Below are 19,452 nucleotides of genomic sequence, written 5' to 3' on the forward strand. Positions count from 1 at the left end.
CAGACTCCAACGGATTCAAAATGCTGCGGCCAAGCTTATCTTTGCAAAAAGTAAATTCGATCACGTCTCACCGCTCCTTTTCAAGCTTCACTGGCTTCCGATAATTTCCAGAGTCCACTTCAAATGCATCTGCCTAACTTTCAAGATCCTCCACGGCATCCTTCCTCCATTAATTCCACTTTCTTGGAACTCCTCAAATCCTAATACCACAAGACCCACCCAAAAATCGAAATTATCCTTCCCCTCATTAAAAGGCATTTCCCTCCCAGGAAAACTGGGGACTTCCCTCCCCTTCAGATTCACCGAGCTCTGGAACAACCTTACCTCCCCTCTTCGGAACCTGAGTGCCCTCCAACCCTTCCGTAAACATCTGAAAACCTGGCTTTTCTCAAAAATCTAACACTCCCTCCTCATCTGACATCTATAGCCCTTTAACATCCTTCTTTCCTCCGATCTTCATCTAGCCCTTTCCTTGGAGTTCCTTTCTCATTACAATTCCTGTAAACCGTGCCGAGCTCCACGACTATGGAGGTAGTGCGGTATACAAACCTAAGGTTTAGTTTAGATAATGCAAGGCCGAAAGGTAGCACTCTCTATTGAAAATGCAGATTCCCCACCCAAAATATGAGGTACTGATGGGAGGCTGGATGAATGGGAATGCGAGTGTAAGCCTCCTTGAGATCTAGAGAGCATAAAGGACAGTTACTTATCGTAACGGGTATTATCCAGGGACAGCAGGCAGATATTCTCACTGATGGATGACGTCACCACAGAGCCCCCGGTACGGACCACTTTAAGAACTTGGAAAGTTCTTGGTTGCCCGCACCACGCATGCGCGAGTGTCTTCCCACCTGGAGGCACGCAGTCCCTCAGTTAAGGTAAGCCAGCTAAGAAGCCAGCCCGGGGAGGTGAGAGGGTTTTGAGAATATCTGCCTGCTGTCCCTGGATAACACCAGCTACGGTAAGCAACTGTGCTTTATCCCAGGACAAGCAGGCATATATTCTCACTGATGGGTGACCTTCAAGCTAACAGAAATGGGTTGGTGGGAAAGTTGGCCATTAAGAAAATTAATTTTGTAATACAGATTGGCCAAAGTACCCTTCTCATCTGGAGAAAGACTCCAGACAGTAGTGAGAAGTGAAGGTATGAACTGAGGACCAGGTGGCAGCCTTGCAGATTTCCTTAAATTGGAGTAGACCTGAGGAAAGTAACAGAAGCTACCATAGCTCGAACTGTATGGGCTGTGACACGGCTCTCCAGTGTCAGTCCAGTCTGAGCATAACAGAACGAGATACAGGCGGCTAGCTAGTTAGAAATTGTTCGTTTGGAAACAGGATGTCCCAAATTATTTGGGTCAAATGAGATGAAAAGTTGGGGAGAGGATTTGAGGCTTGGTGCGATCCAGGTAGTAAGCCAAAGCTCGTTTACAGTCCAAAGTATGCAATGCCCGTTCCCCAGGAATAGAATGAGGTTTTGGAAAAAAAAACACTGGGAGAACAATGGACTGATTGAGGTGAAAGTCAGAGACAACTTTTGGGAGAAATTTTGGATGAATACGGAGAACCACCTTATCATGATGAAAAACTGTAAAAGCTGGATCCGCTACCAGTGCATGTAACTCACTGACCCTCCTGGCAAAGGTGAGAGCAATAAGGAAAACTACTTTCCAGGTAAGAAACTTGATATGAGCCGTGGCCTTTGGTTCAAACTGAGGCTTCATCATACTGGAAAGAACCACATTAAGGTCCCAGACTACAGGCGGAGGCTTGAGAAGTGATTTCACACTGCAAAGTCCCTTCATGAATCTGGATACCAGAGGATGAGCAGTAAGGGGTTTGCCCTGCACTGGTTCATGAAAAGCAGTAATAGCACTGAGATGGACTCTAATGTATGTAGACTTAAGACCAGAGTCCGACAGAGAAAGGAGATAATCCATTACTAATTCCATTGCCAAGGAAGTTGGATCATGATGATGAAGTAAACACCAGGAAGAAAACCAAGTCCACTTCTGTTGATAACATTGCTGTGTGGCCGGTTTCCTGGAATCATGAGAGAGGAGCATCTGAGTAGAGCTCAGCCCGAGAGAAACTAAGCTGTCAGGTGTAGAGACTATAGGTTGGGATGTAGAAGGGATTGCTGATTCTGAGTAAGCAGAGTAGGAAACACTGGAAGTAGTATGGAACTGAGTTGTAGAAGGGAAAACCAATGTTGTCTGGGCCACCGTGGAGCAATGAGAATCATGGTGGCTTTTTCTCTCTTGAGCTTGAACAAAATTCTCAACATGAGAGGAAGTGGAGGGAAGGCATATAGAAACCAACCCGTCCAATCCAGGAGAAAGGCATCCGCCACCAGACAGAGAGGAGAGTAAAGTCTGGAGCAAAACTGGGGCAACTGGCGATTTGTGAGGTCCTGCAAATAAGTCCACCTGTGGGGTGCCTCATTGAGCAAATACTGACTGGAGAGTTACAGTGTCGAGAGTCCATTCGTGAGGTTGGAGAATTCTGCTGAGGTTGTCTGCTAGGGAATTCTTCTCTCCTTGAATGTAGACAGCTTTCAGGAACAGATTGCGAGCTGTCGCCCAAGACCAAATCTTTTGAGCCTCCTGACACAACAGAAGAGAACCCGTGCCTCCCTGCTTGTTGTTGTAATACATTGCTACTTGATTGTCCGTGCAAAGGAGGACTAGAGGATAAAGGAGATGCTGAAATGCCTTGAGGGCATAAAACATCGCTCTTAATTCCAGAAAACTGATATGAAAAAGCTTTTCTCTGGCAGTCCAAAGACCCTCAGTATGTAGATAGTCCATATAATAATAATAATAATAACAGTTTATATACCGCAATACCGTGAAGTTCTATGCGGTTTACAAAAGATTAAGCAAGGTACAAATTGATTGAACTTAAAAGGGGAGGAAGAAAGAGTTGGTGGGACAGGAAATCCATTTTTGAGGATAGAGAGATTAATAGGATATGGTGATCAATATCAAGGGGGAAGGAGAAGAGGGTCAGTTGTCTAGATATTTTAGGAACAGGTGTGTTTTTGTACGTTTCCTGAAAACCTCATAAGTGGTGGGCGAAAGCAATTGTTCTAGGTCCCTACCCCACAGCGCTGCTTGATGTGAGAGAAGGTGTTTGTGGTGTTTTTTCAGTTTGCAACCTCTAACTGGGGGGGGAAACGAAGTTGGAGTGTGAGCTCCTCTTGTGTCTGTTGGCTGAGAAGGAGAAAAGGTCAGTTATGTATTTAGGGCAAGTCCGTATAGTGCTTTGAAGCAGAAGCAGGCGAACTTAAACTTTACGCGTGCCTCCATCGGTAGCCAATGCAGCTGCCAGTAGTAGGGTGACACGTGATCGAACTTTTTTAGCCCAAAGATCAGTCTGACCGCTGCGTTTTGCATTACTTGTAAATGTCGCATATTTTTTTGGGAAATTGCCAAATAGGCGATGTTACAGTAGTCAAGTAGACACAGTATGAGGGATTGGACCAGGGTTCTGAAAGCCGCCACAGACGCGCCCCCCAGGCATAAGGGGACGCGTCTGTGGTGATGATCTTGTGATGAGGTGGCAAGTAAAAAAGAAGACCTCTGGAAAGATTGGAAGAGGTCATCCACCAATGAAGAGACTGCAGAAGAGACAATGTAACGGATGTGTGTTTCGAGAGACGATCCGTGGCTTGAGACCACTGGGACGCTAAAGTCCATTGAGGAGTGCGCATATGAAGCCTTGCCAGGGGTGTGACCTGGACCGTGGAAGCCATATGTCCCAGAAGAACCATCATGTGTCTGGCAGAGATGGTCTGAAGAGGAAGCAATTGCTGACAGAGATGGATGAGAGTCTGAAGTCAATCTGGTGGAAGAAACGCCCTCAGAGTAGTGTCCAGAATTGCTCCAATGAATTGGAGACGCTGTGTTGGAATGAGATGTGATTTGGGAAAATTGACTTCAAATCCCAGAAGTTGAAGAAAGGAGATGGTTTGAGATGTTGCATGAGCCACACTCTGAGATGAAATCTCCTTGATCAACCAGTCGTCCAGGTAAGGAAAGACCTGGAGACTGTGTAATCATAGACAGGTGGCCACCACAATCAGGCATGTCATGAATACTCGTGGAGATGTTGCCAACCAGAAGGGAAGAACCTTGTACTGGTAATGATGTTGATGTATTTGAAACCAAAGGTACTTCCGAGAAGCCATGTGCATGGGTATATGCGTGTAGGCTTCTTTGAGGTCTAGGGAGCATAGCCAATCGTTGAGATTGAGATGAGGATACAGGAGAACTAGTGCCAACATCTTGAATTTTTCTCTGACCAAGAAGTAAGTTGTTGAGAGCTCTGAGATCCAAAATGGGTCTGAGTCCCCCCGTCTTCTTGGGGACCAAGAAGTAACGGGAATAAAACCCTTTCCCCTGTTGGTCGAGAGGAACTTCCTTGATGGCATTTAGCTGAAGAAAAGATTGTACTAGAACGGAGGACTATGCAGGATCCAAAACAGACTCTCTTGGAGGGCAGTCTGGAGGAAGAATCTGAAAATGAAGAGTGTAACCCTGACGGGTGATGGTGAGGACCCAATGACCGAAGTAATGAGTTCTCAACAGTTGATGAACCATTGAAGATAAACCCCTATGGGCTGAAGCAATGGATGAGAAATGCTGAGATTGGCTATGCTCCGAAGAAACAGGTCAAAAAGGCTGTTGGGGCTTAGGTTGTGCAGCCGGTTGTTTCTACTGTTGCTGGCGAGGCTGCTGTTGTTGAGGCTGCTGTGGTTTACCAGGTTGAGACTGAAGTTGTTGCAAAGGTCTAGCAGTAAACCTACGTTGGTAAGTAGATTGTGGCCTGTAAGGATGAGCAAGTGGAGGCTTTTTCTTGTTTTTAATTAAAGTATCCCACCTGGTTTCATGAGTTGAGAGCTTTTGAGTCGTAGTGTCTAAAGACTCACCAAAAAGTTCATCGCCCAAACAAGGAGCATTGGCCAGACAATCTTGATGATTGACATCCAATTCAGAAACTCGAAGCCAAGCCAAATGTCTCATAGCAACAGACATGGCAGTAGCACGAGAGGTAAGCTCAAAGGTATCATAAATAGAGCGAACCAAAAACTTCTTTAATTGCAACAAAGAAGCAATATACTGCTGGAAAAGAGGAAGCACACGGTCAGGTAAATATTTCTGAAAAGCAGACACTTGTTGAATTAAATGTTTAAGGTAAAAAGAAAAATGAAAAGACATGCTTAAGCTTCCGCAGGGACTTGCCTGATTGGACCGACATCGTCTCAGGTGATGTCAATGAAGAACAATGTCGAGTCAAATCCGACATCGCACCGGAAGACAAAACTGTCGTCACCCATGAAAATTTTTTAGACGGTGTCAGTGCATGAAAAATTGGTTCTGCCAAAGTTGATGTCCGGATCAATGGCTCAGACCTGGTCAGTGCCGCCAAAGTCAATGCCGAAACCAGGTGCTCAGAACGAACCAGCACCAGAGCAGCTGGTGTCGCCATCACCAGAAGCAACAATTGCTCTTTCATCACCACAGCAATTGTGTCCGAGAGACTGCATCGGTACCTTTGGTGCCGCTCTGTGCTCCGGAGATGAGGAAGCCAATGACGAGGCACTCATCTCTATAAGAGCCGAGCGTTTTTTAGGACGCCTCAAGGTCAGCAGGACTTGACTCACTGCAGTAGTGACTCGAGGACCTGTAAGGGAAGGAGAAGGCTTCTTAGCCGGCTTACTCACCGACACCAAGGGAGAATCATGTGATGTCGAATGATGCGAAGTCGACTTCGGTATAGACTCCGACGCCAGGACCAATGCCAAATCCCCTTCCATACCGGGCCCGAACAGCAACCGTTGCTGGATCTGACGGGTGTCCTTTTCTGTAGAGAATAAAAACGGATGCAGGATTCAGCCCTATGATCCGGCCTGAGACACTGAAGACACCAGCGATGCAGATCCATGAACGAAAATCGGGCGAGCACACCATCCACACTTTTTAAAACCCGTAGATGGTCGTGACATTGAAGGAAAAATAGCCTCAGCCAAATTGAAGGTCGAGGCTAGAGGCTGAGAAGAGGCCCCACCGGGCCGAGTTTGCAAAACTGAAAAAGTAAAAAAAAAATTTTATTTTTTTATTTATTTATTTATTTTTTACTTAAAGGAAAAAGAAAAAAGGAACAAATCCTGAAGAAAAAATAGAAAAAATAAGTACCGTGCGAGCATGAAGGCAGAAAAATTGACGCAAGCAATAACAGAGCAACTGACTAGCTCCGCGGAAATGAAAAAACTGAGGGATCGCGCTTCCGTCGGGCAGGAAGGCAATCACACATGCACGGTGCGGGCAACTTAGAACTTTCCAAGTTCTTAAAGTGGTCCGTACCTGGGGCTCCATGGTGACGTTACCCATCAGTGACAATATATGCCTACTTGTCCTGGGATAACCAATCGTTCTGATCTAGAAGGAGATAAAGGGATGCCAGGGTCAACATGCAAAATTTTTCTTTGACCAAAACTTTGAGAGCCCTGAGATCCAGTATGGATCGCAGATCGCCCCCATCTTCTTCAGAACTGGAAGTAACGGGAGTAAAACCCTCTGCTCTGCTGTTCTAGGGGAACTTCCTCGATGGCACGGAGACGAAGCAGAGCTTGAGCATCTTGAAGAAGAAGGGCGGTCTGGGATGGATTGGAAGGATACTCTCTTGGAGAATGATCTGGTGGAATCTTGAGTGAAATGAAGAGTATCCTTCCCTGATTGACAGCACCTAGAGGTCGATTGTAATTGACTCCCATCGATGGTAAAAATGATGGAGACGACCTCCTATGGGGAGAGGGGAGAATAGAGGCAGAAGGATGGAGGTATGATCTGTGTGAGACAGTCAAAAAAGCTGAGCAGCCTTAGATGCAGTAGAAGGCTGAGGTTTTTGCTGCTTTTGCTGCTGTTTCTTGGAAAGTGCTCAAGTGTAATGAGCTGCCCTGGGAGGATAACGCCTCTGATAGGATGGAAGAGGCCGAGAAGGTTTTCCAGGAGCTGGCTTAGGCTTTGGTCCGACGATAAAGGTAAAAGATTTTTCATGTTCAGACAACTTCTTGGTGGCAGCCTCTATGGATTCATCAAAGAGGTCATTGACCTCACAAGGTATATTAGCCAGACAGTCCTGAATATTGGGATCCATATCAATGGTGCAAAGCCAGGCCAGGCGGCGCATCGCTACTGAGAATGCGGTGACCCTGGAGGAAAGTTCAAAGGCATCATAAGATGACTGAAGAAGATGCAGCAGGAGTTGCACCAAGGTAGCAGTGACTTGCTGAAACTCCAAATGTCTGTGTTGACCAAAGTCTTTTGAAAAGTCTGGAAGTATATCAATCAAGTACTTGAAATAAGGAGTGAAAACAAAATTATAATTTAGGACTCTGGAAGCCATCATTGAATTTTGATAAAGGTGACAGCCAAACTTGTCCATGGTCCTACCCTCTCTTCCAGGAGGTACGGTGGCATAGACCCTGGAAGGATGGGTTCTCTTCAATGAAGATTCAACAAGAAGGGATTGGTGAAATAGTTGTGAATTCTCAATGCCCTTACAATATAGAGTTCTATACCTCGATTCAAACTTGCCTGGAACAGCAGGGATAGCATAAGGAGTCTCAAGGTTTTGTTTGAAAGTTTTTGAGACAGAAGTCTATTAAGAGGAAGCTTAAGAGACTCTGCAGGAGGCAGAGGCATACTAATTTCCTTTAAATACTCCTTAGAGTAATTAGAACCAGCGTTCAATTTGAGATCCAGATCCTCAGCCATTTGCTGGAGGAAAAGGAAAGTTGATCCGCCAAAGCATGGCCTTGAGAGGGACTGGAAGACCTCGAGGCGCCTCAAGTGGAAAACGATGGCGAAGCCTCTCTAGAGTACTGGTATCCCAGTGAATAGACAGACTGGGACAAAGCTTTGGAATCAGCTGAGTCCTCAGGTTCTGCTATTGGTGTTCTCAATCGAGAGGTTGGAGGCCTTGAAGAGCTGGAAGGCTTCTCCCTGGAAGAGGACCTGCACCTCGATGAATGCCTCGATGAGGACCTCAACCGGCAACAAGACTGCTGTCTGAAAGGAGGTCTCGTGCAAGGTCGAGGAGACTTCACCCTGTGCCTCGAAAGGGGCAATTCCTTTGGTGAGGGTACAGGGCTGGAAGCTGTAGATCGAAACTCCATAGACTCAGTGGTTTGGATTGAGGAATCTCAAAGCACTCCCAAAGACTCGGCTCCTTGTATGGAGTTTGAAGATTCCATTTGAGACACTGACAAAAACTCGACTCCTTGCATAGAGTGTGTAGATTCAGCTCGCGGCACAGGCAAGGACTCGACCTCTTGCGAGACTGATGAGTGCCCAGGCTGAACTGCAGGAAGCAGAGTTGAGGCAGGACTGTATTTGCTAAGTAACTGAACAAATTCCCGCTCTAAAATGGTCTGGATAGTAGCCTGCAATTGTGGCTCCGAGTCTGAAACTGGACCACTTGCTGAGGTTAAAGGCTCCGAGGTAGCAGAAAAAGCATGTTTCAGCTTGGAGTGCTTGGACAGCTTGAGGACTACCGCCGGAACCGTCTGTTTTAGGTATCTGACCTGAGGGAAGCTCAGGAGAAGACTTGGCAGATTTACTTGAGGTCAAAGACGAGCCAAACGAGGAAGGTCTGATGAGATTTGAGGTCAGAGTTGTGGAGGCAGGAAGACACCCTGCAGAAGGGTTGACTGAGTCTGAGGTCAAGGTCAAGGGTGTAGCAGAAGAGTCCATCCTGAAAATCTTCTCCACTTGAACCCAACGATGTTTGAGGGTTCATGAAGAGTAGCACAGCGAATGCATGACTCCAGGCAATGGTCAGGTCCCAGGCACTGAAGACACCAGCAGTGTGGGTCAGTAAGGGAGATCGCACGCTGGCACTGGCTACACTTCTTGAAGCCCGTGACTGGCCGGGACATAGAAGGGAAGATAGCAGCCGCAAAGTTGAAGCGGGCGTGAGGCAGGCCAGTCAGTCGATGAAAAAAATTAAAGTTGTTTTTTTGTTTTTTTTTTAACAATAACGAAATTAAAAGCATAGTGATCCCGTAATAAAGAAAATAAAACACGAACCGCGGTGAAGAGAAGGCACGAAGCGAACTTAGTTCAGCGCAGAGTGTTAAAGACGGACTTCTTGCTCCACGGAAAACTGAGAACTGAGGAGACGCGCCCTGTGCTGGGTGGGAAGGCACTCGCGCGTGCGCGGTGTGGCAGACTCAAAACATCCGAGTTTCTACAAGCAAGTCTGCTTGCGAGGCTGTCCGCATCCGGGCTCCATGGATGACGTCACCCACATGCGAGCATAGCTGCCTGCTTGTCCTAAGATAATTTGATATTTTTAAGAACATAAGAATTGCCGTACTGGGAGAGAGCGAAGGTCCATCAAGCCCAGAATCCTGTTTCCAACAGTGGTCAACCCAGATCCCAAGTACCTAGCTAGATCCCAAGTAGTAAAACAGATTTTATGCCGCTTATCCTAGGAATAAGCAGTGGATTTCCCCAAGCCATCTCAATAATGGCCTATGGGTTTCTCTTTTAGGAAATTATCCAAGCCTTTTTTAAACCCCACTAAGCTGATTTTACCATATTCTTCAGCAACAAATTCCAGTTTAATTACACACTGTGTGAATAAATATTTTCTCCGGTTTGTTTTAAATCTACTACCTAGTAGCATCATTGCATGCCCCCTAGTCCTAGTATTTTATAGTCTTCTATCATATCATCCCTGAGACCTAGCTGCTTTAGCCTCTCCTCATAGAGAAGTCATCCCAAACCTTTTCTTATTTACGACGCCCTTCTCTGTACCTTTTCTAATTTTGTTATATCTTTGTTGAGATACGGCAACCAGAACTGCACACAGTATTCAAGGTGCGGCTGTTCCATCGAGTGATACAAGGGCATTACAACATTTTCATTTTTGTTTTCCATTCCTTTCCTGATAATTTCTAAGATGGGACTGGGTGAAACATTAACCGCATGGGTTAGGGACTGGCTTAGAGGTAGACTTCAGAGGGTAGTGGTAAACGGTACCCTCTCCGATACGACGGAGGTGATCAGCGGAGTGCCACAGGGCTCGGTCTTGGGTCCGATCTTATTTAACATCTTCGTAAGAGACTTGGCTGAGGGGCTTCGAGGTAAAATTACATTATTCGCCGATGATGCCAAACTATGTAACATAGTAGGCAACCGCACAACATATGAAAGCACAGTGCCCGACAAAAGCTCAATGCCCGACAATATGACGCAGGACATACTCTTGCTGGAGCATTGGTGAAAGACTTGGCAACTAAGTTTCAATGCCAAGAAATGCAAGGTCATGCACCTTGGCGGCAAAAATCCATACAGGACTTACACCCTAAATGGTGAGATCCTTGCAAGGACTGTAGCAGAATATGACTTGGGGGTGATTATTAACAAAGACATGAAGACTGCCAATCAAGTGGAGAAAGCTTCATCCAGGGCTAGACAAATTATGGGCTGTATCCATAGAAGTTTCGTCAGCCGTAAGCCCGAGGTCATAATGCCGTTGTACAGATCCATGGTGAGACCCCATCTGGAATACTGTGTACAATTCTGGAGGCCGCATTATCAAAAAGATGTGCGGAGAGTTGAGACGGTTCAGCGAATGGCCACCAGGATGGTCTCAGGACTCAAGGATCTCCCGTATGAGGAACGACTGGGTAAGTTGCAGCTGTACTCACTCGAGGAACACAGAAAGAGGGGAGACATGATCGAGACGTTTAAATATGTCACGGGGCGTATCGAGGTGGAAGAGGATCTCTTTTTCCTTAAAGGACCCAAGGCAACAAGAGGGCATCTGTTGAAAATCAGGGGTGGGAAATTTCATGGTGACACCAGAAAATATTTCTTCACCGAAAGTGTGGTTGACCGCTGAAATAATCTTCCACAAGAGGTAATTGAGGCTAGCAGCGTGCCAGATTTTAAGAAAAGATGGGATTGACATGTGGGATCTCTTCATGGAGGTAGTTAGGGGGTGAGCAGACTAGATAGGCCGTGGCCCTTTTCTGCCGTCATTTTCTATGTTTCTAAGATTGGTTAGAAAAGACTTCAAAAACAGTGGTTCCTTGGTTTGCGAGCATAATTAGTTCCAGAAGCAAGCTCGTAATCCAAAGTGCTCGTATATCAAAGCAAGTTTCCCCATAGCAATTAATGGAAACTTGGATGATTCATTCCACATTGCAAAAACAGGCCTATGTCTTCTTGTGGTCTAACACTTCTCCCTCTTTTCCCTTCTCCTCTCCAACCCAGAATATGTACTCCCCGCACTTTCAATCCCCACAGACCATCTTTCCCTTTTCTCACACTCCCGCTCTCACCTCAAGGCTCACTCCTCCGTACAGGCACCCTCTCAGCCACCAGCCGCTCCGAGAGTGTTAAAATTCCAGCATTACCTCAAAGTGCCCGTTATTGCTCCAGGTTCCAGTCCCACTTCACGGGCCCATCTCGTTCTGGTTTCCCGCTATCGCTGGTCTCTCACCTCAAGGCCACGTTTCGCACTGATTGCCTTTCTACGGGTGTTAGCAGTTCCACACAGGATGAGAGAGGCAATAGTAACAGGGTGTCAGGGCTGAAGAAAACGAGGCAGCGGGGAGGGGGGGCTCATGTTCCAGAGCCAGAATGCAGCATTTCTTCAGTGAAGCTCCACCCCCTTTTGCTACCACTTCCTGCATAAGCTCCTCCCTGCCACTACGAAGTAGCAGAAGGAACCGAGACACCTTCTTTCCTGCCTGCCCTCCGCCAATCAGGGCTAGAGGAAGGACTTTTCACAACTCTCCCTGCCCAGGAACATCCAGGCAGCACCGCCCCTACAAGTATCAGAAGGAACGGAGATGTCTTCTTTCCTGTATACCCGCCGCAAATCAGGGCTAGAGGGAGGACCTTTGCACAACTCTCCCCGCCCAGGGACATCCAGGCAGCAATGTCAGGAGTAGATTGCAAGGCGGTGGTGCCGGCTTGAGGTAATTGTTTGGGGGGTGGGCCATGGGGGGGGGGGAAACGCGCTCGTTGATCAAGTCAATGCTCGTTTTGCAAGTTAAAGTTTGATCAAATGTTTTGCTCGTCTTGCAAAACACTCGCAAACCGAAGTTTGACTGTAATTAGAATTCAATAAGAATAAATAATTAGAATTCAAATAATTGATAAGAAAACAGACCTGAAAAAATGAACTTTAATTTCATATTTCTCAGATATGGGAAGCACAACGACTAAGATAAACAGCATTCCAAGATAGGCGCCCTATCGCTACCTAACAATTGGTAACACCATTAAAAAATGATTAAAAAGTGATAACAAAAAAAATGTGGGCATCCGCCAGCGCCTCAATCGTGTCTTTGGCGGCACCTTAGAAAGGACAGGTCGAAGTAGGTGTTAAGTCCAGCAACAACCTTCAGAATCCTTAGGCACCTCAGTAGATGCAATCCACGTCAAACGTAGGCACCAGAAATGTATTAGGCCTTCAAAACCCAGGCCTGTATTTCCAGCACATAAGTTTGAGGTAGCCGCGATTCTACAAAAGGAGCCATTACATCAGGGGTGCCCAATAGGTCGATTGCAATCGACTGGTAGATCGCCAGGGCAAGGTGAGTCGATCAGACTCACTTTGCCTTGGCGATCTACCGAGCCGATCAGCCTTCCTCTCCCCGACGTCAATTCTGCCGTCGGAGAGGAAGTTCAGGCTAGCCAATCGCTGCCTGGCTGGGCGGAACTTCCTCTCCGATGGCAGAATTGACATCGGGGAGAGGAATGCTGGTTGGCCCGACACAGGGAAGCAGAGAGAGCTTGGTGCGGCGGCGGTGGCTTTGGGGCCTGTTACCCGATGGCGGCAGCAGCGGCGGTGGCTTGGGGGCCTGTTCCTCGATGGTGGTAGCAATGGCTTGGTGGAGGGTAGGGAGAATGAAAGAAAGAAAGGGGGTAGGCAGGGAGACAAGGAAAGAAGGGAAACGGAAAAAAAGAAAGGGAGGCAGGGAGAAAGAAAGAACAGGGAGAGAGGAAGAAAAAATTGGGGGAGGGAATGAGGTATGGAGGAGAGGAAGCATAAAGGCTGAAAGAAGGGAAGAAAGATTGGATGCACAATCAGAAGAAGAAAGTGCAACCAGAGACTCATGAAATCACCAAACAAGTTAAGAAAAATGATTTTATTTTCAATTTAGTGATCAAAATGTGTCTGAATTTATGTCTGCTGTCTATATTTTGCACTATAGCCCCCTTTTACTAAACCACAATAGCGTTTTTTAGCGCAGGGAGCCTATGAGTGTCAAGAGAAGCATGGGGCATTCAGCGCAACTCCCTGCGCTAAAAACTGCTATTGTGGTTTAGTAAAAAGGGAGGGGGGTATATTTGTCTATTTTTGTATGGTTGTTACTGAGGTGACAGTGCATAGAGTCATCTGCCTTGACCTCTTTGAAAAAGATCCGGAATAGGAATGATAATTAACATTTTCTCAGTGCACAGTGTGCTTTGTGTTTTTTTTTTTTATTTTATTGTTGATACATCATTTTGACTTGGTCATTTTAAAAGTAGTTCGCAAGCCCAAAAAGTGTAGGCACCCCTGCATTACATGATTGACACATAATTGGCAGCCATGTTTTTAGGCTGCCACCAATATTGGCACAGTTTGTAGAATCTGGCCATTAGAGCCTTATGCTTCTTGGATGGAAAAATGATCATAATCAACCTAACATGAAATACATCCATGACCAATAAAATCAAAATAAATAATTTGAAAATGATCTGTGCTTTTTATGTAAATCATTTTGAGTGTGGTTGTATAACTACAAAAAGGCGGTATACAAACCTAATCCCTCATCCTGGAAGCCAATGTAATTTTACAAAGAAGCGATACTTTCAAATTTAGATATGCCTTCAAATTTAGAGACTTATAAATAATGTATGCTGCTGTCTTTTGTAGGGTTTGAATTTTATTTTATTATTATTATTTTTTTTAATGACCATAGTAATGTGGGATAAAATTAAAAAGTTTGAACTACAAGCCAGAAAGAATCTTGATCAAAGCTAGCTCTAACACTGACTTTTAGGAATCTAAATACCTAACAACAACTTTATTTGTAGATCGCAAATACCTCGTAGTTCAATGCAGTTAACAACAAGAGGGAAAATGTATAAGCACAGTAATAGTACAACAAATTAACATTAATAATATCATCAATGTGATAAAATTAGCATATTATTGTAGAGATTTACCAAACAAATAAGTTTTCAATGATTTTCTGAAGTCTTTGTAAGACAAAGGACATAATCAGACTACTTAGATTCCTATTCCATTTACCTGTTTGAAAGGCTAAAGTCTTTTCAAGAAATCTTTTATATGTGCAACCTTTTAAGGATGCAAACAATATGATACTACGGGTTCTGCAATTGATTTTAGATAACACAAAATGTTTCAAGAGATAACTAGGAGCAAACCAAATATTGTTTTATAACATAAGCAGGCAAATTCAAAAAATAAACCTCACTTCTACCGGGAGCCAATATAACTTTTGATAGTAAGGAGTTACATGATCCAATTTTTTCAATCTGAAAATCAAACGCACTGCTGTAATTTGGATAACTTTCATCCTTTTGATAGTTTTCTTATAGGAACCCAAATAAATGATGATGCAATAACCCATTGCAATAATCCTCCGAAATGGAATGCTCTGCCAGGATGTTTAAGGTTATATAGAACAATATATCTTTTAAGAAGCAATTAAAAACATCTGTTTGTGAGAGCTTTTTACTAGGTTAGATTTCAATAGCCTATATTACTGAAGTTTTACTAGCTTTAGCATGTTAGATAACTGTGATGAGTCAATGTATTATGCTGTCTTGATTATGTGAGTTTACATGATTATGTATGTCCTCTTTGTAAATCGCTTAGATTTTAAGCGGTGTAGAAAATTTTAAAATAAATGAAGTCTGAAAGATTTTGAAAAATCGAAATAAGTTTATAGTTCGAAGTTTCCACAGAACAAAGAAACTTTTTTTTAAACAAGGTGTCAATTTGATTCTCAAAAGTCAGAGGTGATCGATCTAGAATAATTCCTAAGATTTTAATAGTTGGATTAATAGCATAATCAATTCCATTTATTTATACTGAAGCCTCTTTGATTTTGTTTGTCGAGCTCGCCAAAAAGATTTTCATTTTTTTAAGCATTTAATTTTAACCTGAAATCATTTGCCCATTGTTCTACCATTTCAAAACAGTTGATATAAAGAACTGAGTATGGGATGTTAGAGAAAGAATAGGAATTACTTTAGCTTTAGTTTTGACAATTTATTGCCTAATGAGGCCATATAAATGTTTAAAAAAAAGAGACGGAGAAAGTGGGGAACCCTGTGGAACTCCATAGTCATTATAACAGACCTGGGAATATGATCCTTCGCTGTAAACTTGATAACTTCGATTCTTCAAAAAAACCTTCAAACCATCTTAATACATCTCCTGAAATACCAATAGCATCAAGACAGTTAAGCAAAATTGCATGCTCCACCAGATCAAACGTACTACTCAGATCTAATTGCAAAATTATAGCACTCTTTCCTAAACTAAATAGTTGATGAAGATAATCAACTAAAGAAGCGAATAATGTTTCTGTACTGTAGCATGCAGAGAAATGGTGTGGCAGCCATGTTAGTCCACTCTTAAGATAATATGTAGAAATAAAACAAAAAGAATTTATTGGACTAACTAACTAGAGCAGGGGTCAGCAACCTTTTTAAGCAAACAGTCATTTTATCCTAAATGTTTGACCCAAGATTTACAAAGAGCCGCAATGGGTAGAGAAGGGGGTTTGAGACACAATTTTTAAAGTGATAAGTGTACTTCCCCAACCTCACTTACAAATGTTCTTTCTGCTTCAACAGGTCAGTGGCAGAGGAGGGACTTCCAGGTTAGCAGCAAACAGCTGTACGAGTTGCTACTGACCCACTGAAGCAAGAAAAATGAATGAGACTACATTAGCTCAATGCCAAGAGGTACAGTAAGAAGAGCCGCAGCCATGGGGTCAAAGCCATGGGGTTGCCGACCCCTGAACTAGATAATGATTAGATTAGTTTTCAAAGATACTGTATATACTCAAATATAAGTCAATCCAGGTATAAAGCAAGGTACCCTTTTTACTCCTAAAAGGGAAGAAAAAAGGTTGACACGAATATAAGATGGGGGGGGGGTTCATATGCCCTGTAGCATCTGTGCCCTGTCCCCCCTCTCTCCCTCCCACATTCCCCTGCCAGGCATTTTACCCAGCACCCCCCCCCCCCCTTCTCCCATAGCTCTTTATCCAGTCCCACCTCCCTGCCTGGCTCAGCACCCAGCCCCCTTCCTCCCTGCCTGCAAGGTTCTCCACCTTGTCTCCTCTCCCTCCCTCCCCTTTACCCTGCCCCATCTCTCTCCGGATGTCCTGCAGGCCTCTACCAGACCTGCCTAATGACCTGGTGGGCTGGAACATGAGGGATCCCTCCCATCTCCTGTGCCGGCCAACTGCCAATTTTATTTTTTACCTCCCTTCCACCTCCCCCCCCCGCATACCTTTTTTAATCCCTGGTGGTCCAGGAGTGTACCAGGCAGGAGCGAGCTTTCTGCGCCAGGAGAGGAAATGGGAGGGATCCTTCCTGTCTCGGCCAACTACACCAGGCCTATGGCAGGCCCAGCAGAGGCCTACAACAAGTCCAGGAAGGGGTCAGGTGGGCGATGACCCGAATAAATGATGAGCCCCATTTTGGGGCCTTTTCTTGGTCCCAAAATCTCATTTTATATTCAAGTATACACGGAAATCCTTCTTCAGATCCGATATAAGCAAATGTAGACAACTATTAGTACATAAGAGAAAAACATCAAAGTATTCAAATGACTGCCTTACAGGAAGAGGGTGGGAGACAGGAGAGGTGGGAAGGTGGGAGACGGGAGAGGGTAGGAGACAGGGAGATAAGTAAGGGTGATAATTTTCACTGCTTTGACACCTTATGATTTGTAATGCAAGAGAAAACCAATGTCTTGGTTAAGACCTGTCTGGTGGGTGTCAAAAATATTTTATCATTTTGATCTCAAATGTCTTGCATTCCTTGACTCATAAAATTTCCTTTTAATATCCTCACAGAAAAACAAAACAAAACGACCCAAATTTCCTCAGGATAAGGAGCAAAGCAAAAACAAACAAAACTGTGGAAAACACAATGTTCTGGACCTCTGTTATTTCTTCCAACAATCTTTAAAACAGTCTTTGGAACTCTGTCCGCCAGGCATAAATGTGGACAGAGTTCCAAAGACTATTTTAAACACTCTTAATATCCTCACCATAAAAATCACTGATGCAATGTTCTGGTTTTTTGAAATGTTGTCCTACTAAGGAAAAATTATGTTCTTACCTGTTAATTTTCTTTCCCTTAGACGCAGCAGATGAATCCAGAGACCAATGGGATAGCTCACATCTACCAGCAGGCGGAGATAGAGAAACTGATTAACAGGTGGTCCTATTGGCTGGCACTCCTCCTGTTTATTCAGTATAGCTCCTTGCCCAAGCATCCGTAACCATCAATGGGCATAGCATGTAAAAAACATCTTTCCCATAACAAATCTCAAAATGCAATAATACAGAAAACAACCATCAATAACAACAAACTGCGAAAATTGCAAAAGAAAAATCCGAGAGACAATATCCAGAAAGGGTGGGGCTCTGGATTCATCTGCTGCGTCTAAGGGAAAGAAAATTAACAGGTAAGAACATAATTTTTCCTTCCCTAGCAACAGCAGCAGATGAATCCAGAGACCAATGGGATGTAGCAAAGCAATCCTCAATCTGGGTGGGAAGCAAACGCCGCCTCCGCAACAACCGAAGCACTAAACGCATCCACCGCATGCGCCCCCACAGCCAACTGGAAATGCTGAGAGAAAGCACTCTCGAAAGATCAAGCATCTGCGAGACAAAACCCCTCCAAGGAATTAACCTATGGACCGAGTCCAAGAAGTAGCCATCGCTCTGGTGTAATGGCCATGAAGCTCTTACGCCAACCACTTCCCTGCCATCAAGCAAGCGTAAATAATGTCCACCTGGACCCATCGAGCGATGGAGGCTTTGGACGCCGCCATATGTTTGAGGCGTCCCTTGAAGAATACAAAAAAAGGTGATCTAAACCAGTGTTTTTCAACCTTTTTTGGGCAAAGGCACACTTGTTTCATGAAAAAAATCACGAGGCACACCACCATTAGAAAATGTTAAAAAATTTAACTCTGTGCCTATATTGACTATATATAAAGTAATTCTCTTGAATAGGAATCAAATAAACACAAAGAAAGTATTTTATAATTACTTTATTATGAAATATTAAGTAAACAGAATAGTGAAAAATTATAAAATACTTTATTCAGTGCGAAACCTGGGCCTGTTTGGCTGAACACAAAGCTGATATTCTGGCTGGAATCGAAGAAAGACACACACGTAGCTCTTCGTCAACAGCTCTCAGTCTCTCTCTGTATTTGGTTTTTATAGCATACAAAAATAGACAAATATACCCTCCATCCTTTTTATTAAACCACAATAGCAGTTTTTAGCGCAGGGAGCTGCGCTGAATGCCCAGCGCTGCTCTTGACGCTCATAGGCTTCCTGCGCTAAAAACCACTATTGAGGTTTAGTAAAAGGTGACCATATTGTAAAATATAGACAGCAGATATAAATTCAGAACTGTGCATAGTAAGTGAAGGGAAGTTTTCATCTCTGGGAATTTACCCAGTTAACTATTAAGTTATTTGGGCAAATTCCTTTGAAAACTGTGGTAATACTGCCTCCACTTTGCTAAATTTAAAATAAAATCATTTTTCCTACCTTGTCTGGTGATTTCTGGTTACACTTTCTTCTTCTGACTGTGCATCCAATCTTTCTTCCCTTCTATCAGCCTGTTTGCTTTCTCTCCTCCACACCTCATTCCCTCCCCCAACTTTTTCTTCCTCTCTCCCTGACCTTTCTTTCTTTTTTCTGTTTCTCTTCTTTCCTTCTGTTTCCCTGCCTGCCCCCTTTCTTTCTTTCTCCCTGCCGTTCCCCAAGCCACTGCCACTGCCATCGGGGAACAGGACCCACCAATGGATAACAGGCTCCAAAGCCGACGCCGACGCATGCTCTCCCTGACGTCAATTCTGCAATCGGAGAGGAAGTTCCGCCCAGCCAGGCAGCGATTGGCTGGCCCAAACTTCCTCTCCGACTGCAGAATTGACGTCGGGGAGAAGAAGACTTATCGGCTCGATAGATTAGATCGCCAAGACAAAGTGAGTCCTGGGTGATCGACTCACTTTGCCTTGGCGAGCTACTGGCGCCCCTGCCTCGGGCCCCCTGTCAGCTCCGGGCCCCTGAATGCAGGACTGGTAGTACTGCCTGATGGCGGCCCTGCGGCACACCAGGCAACATCTCGCGGCACACTAGTGTGC

General features: G+C 44.6%; 1 protein-coding gene across 4 annotated transcripts in view; it reads right to left on the minus strand.

Moving 5' to 3' along the window:
* Positions 1–19,452, minus strand: part of KHDRBS3 (KH RNA binding domain containing, signal transduction associated 3) — a 523,501-nt gene that overhangs the window by 403,322 nt on the left and 100,727 nt on the right. For 2 of the 4 annotated variants that reach the window (XM_033935054.1, XM_033935055.1), the window contains exon 2: positions 15,403–15,480. The exons of the other annotated variants lie outside the window; for them this stretch is intronic. In XM_033935054.1, coding sequence (XP_033790945.1) covers positions 15,403–15,480 — 78 coding nt within the window. The remainder of the gene's footprint in view (positions 1–15,402; positions 15,481–19,452) is intronic. 4 annotated transcript variants of the gene reach the window in all.

The sequence above is a fragment of the Geotrypetes seraphini genome, chromosome 2 (assembly GCF_902459505.1).
Source record: "Geotrypetes seraphini chromosome 2, aGeoSer1.1, whole genome shotgun sequence".
In the NCBI taxonomy this organism is placed as follows: domain Eukaryota; kingdom Metazoa; phylum Chordata; class Amphibia; order Gymnophiona; family Dermophiidae; genus Geotrypetes; species Geotrypetes seraphini.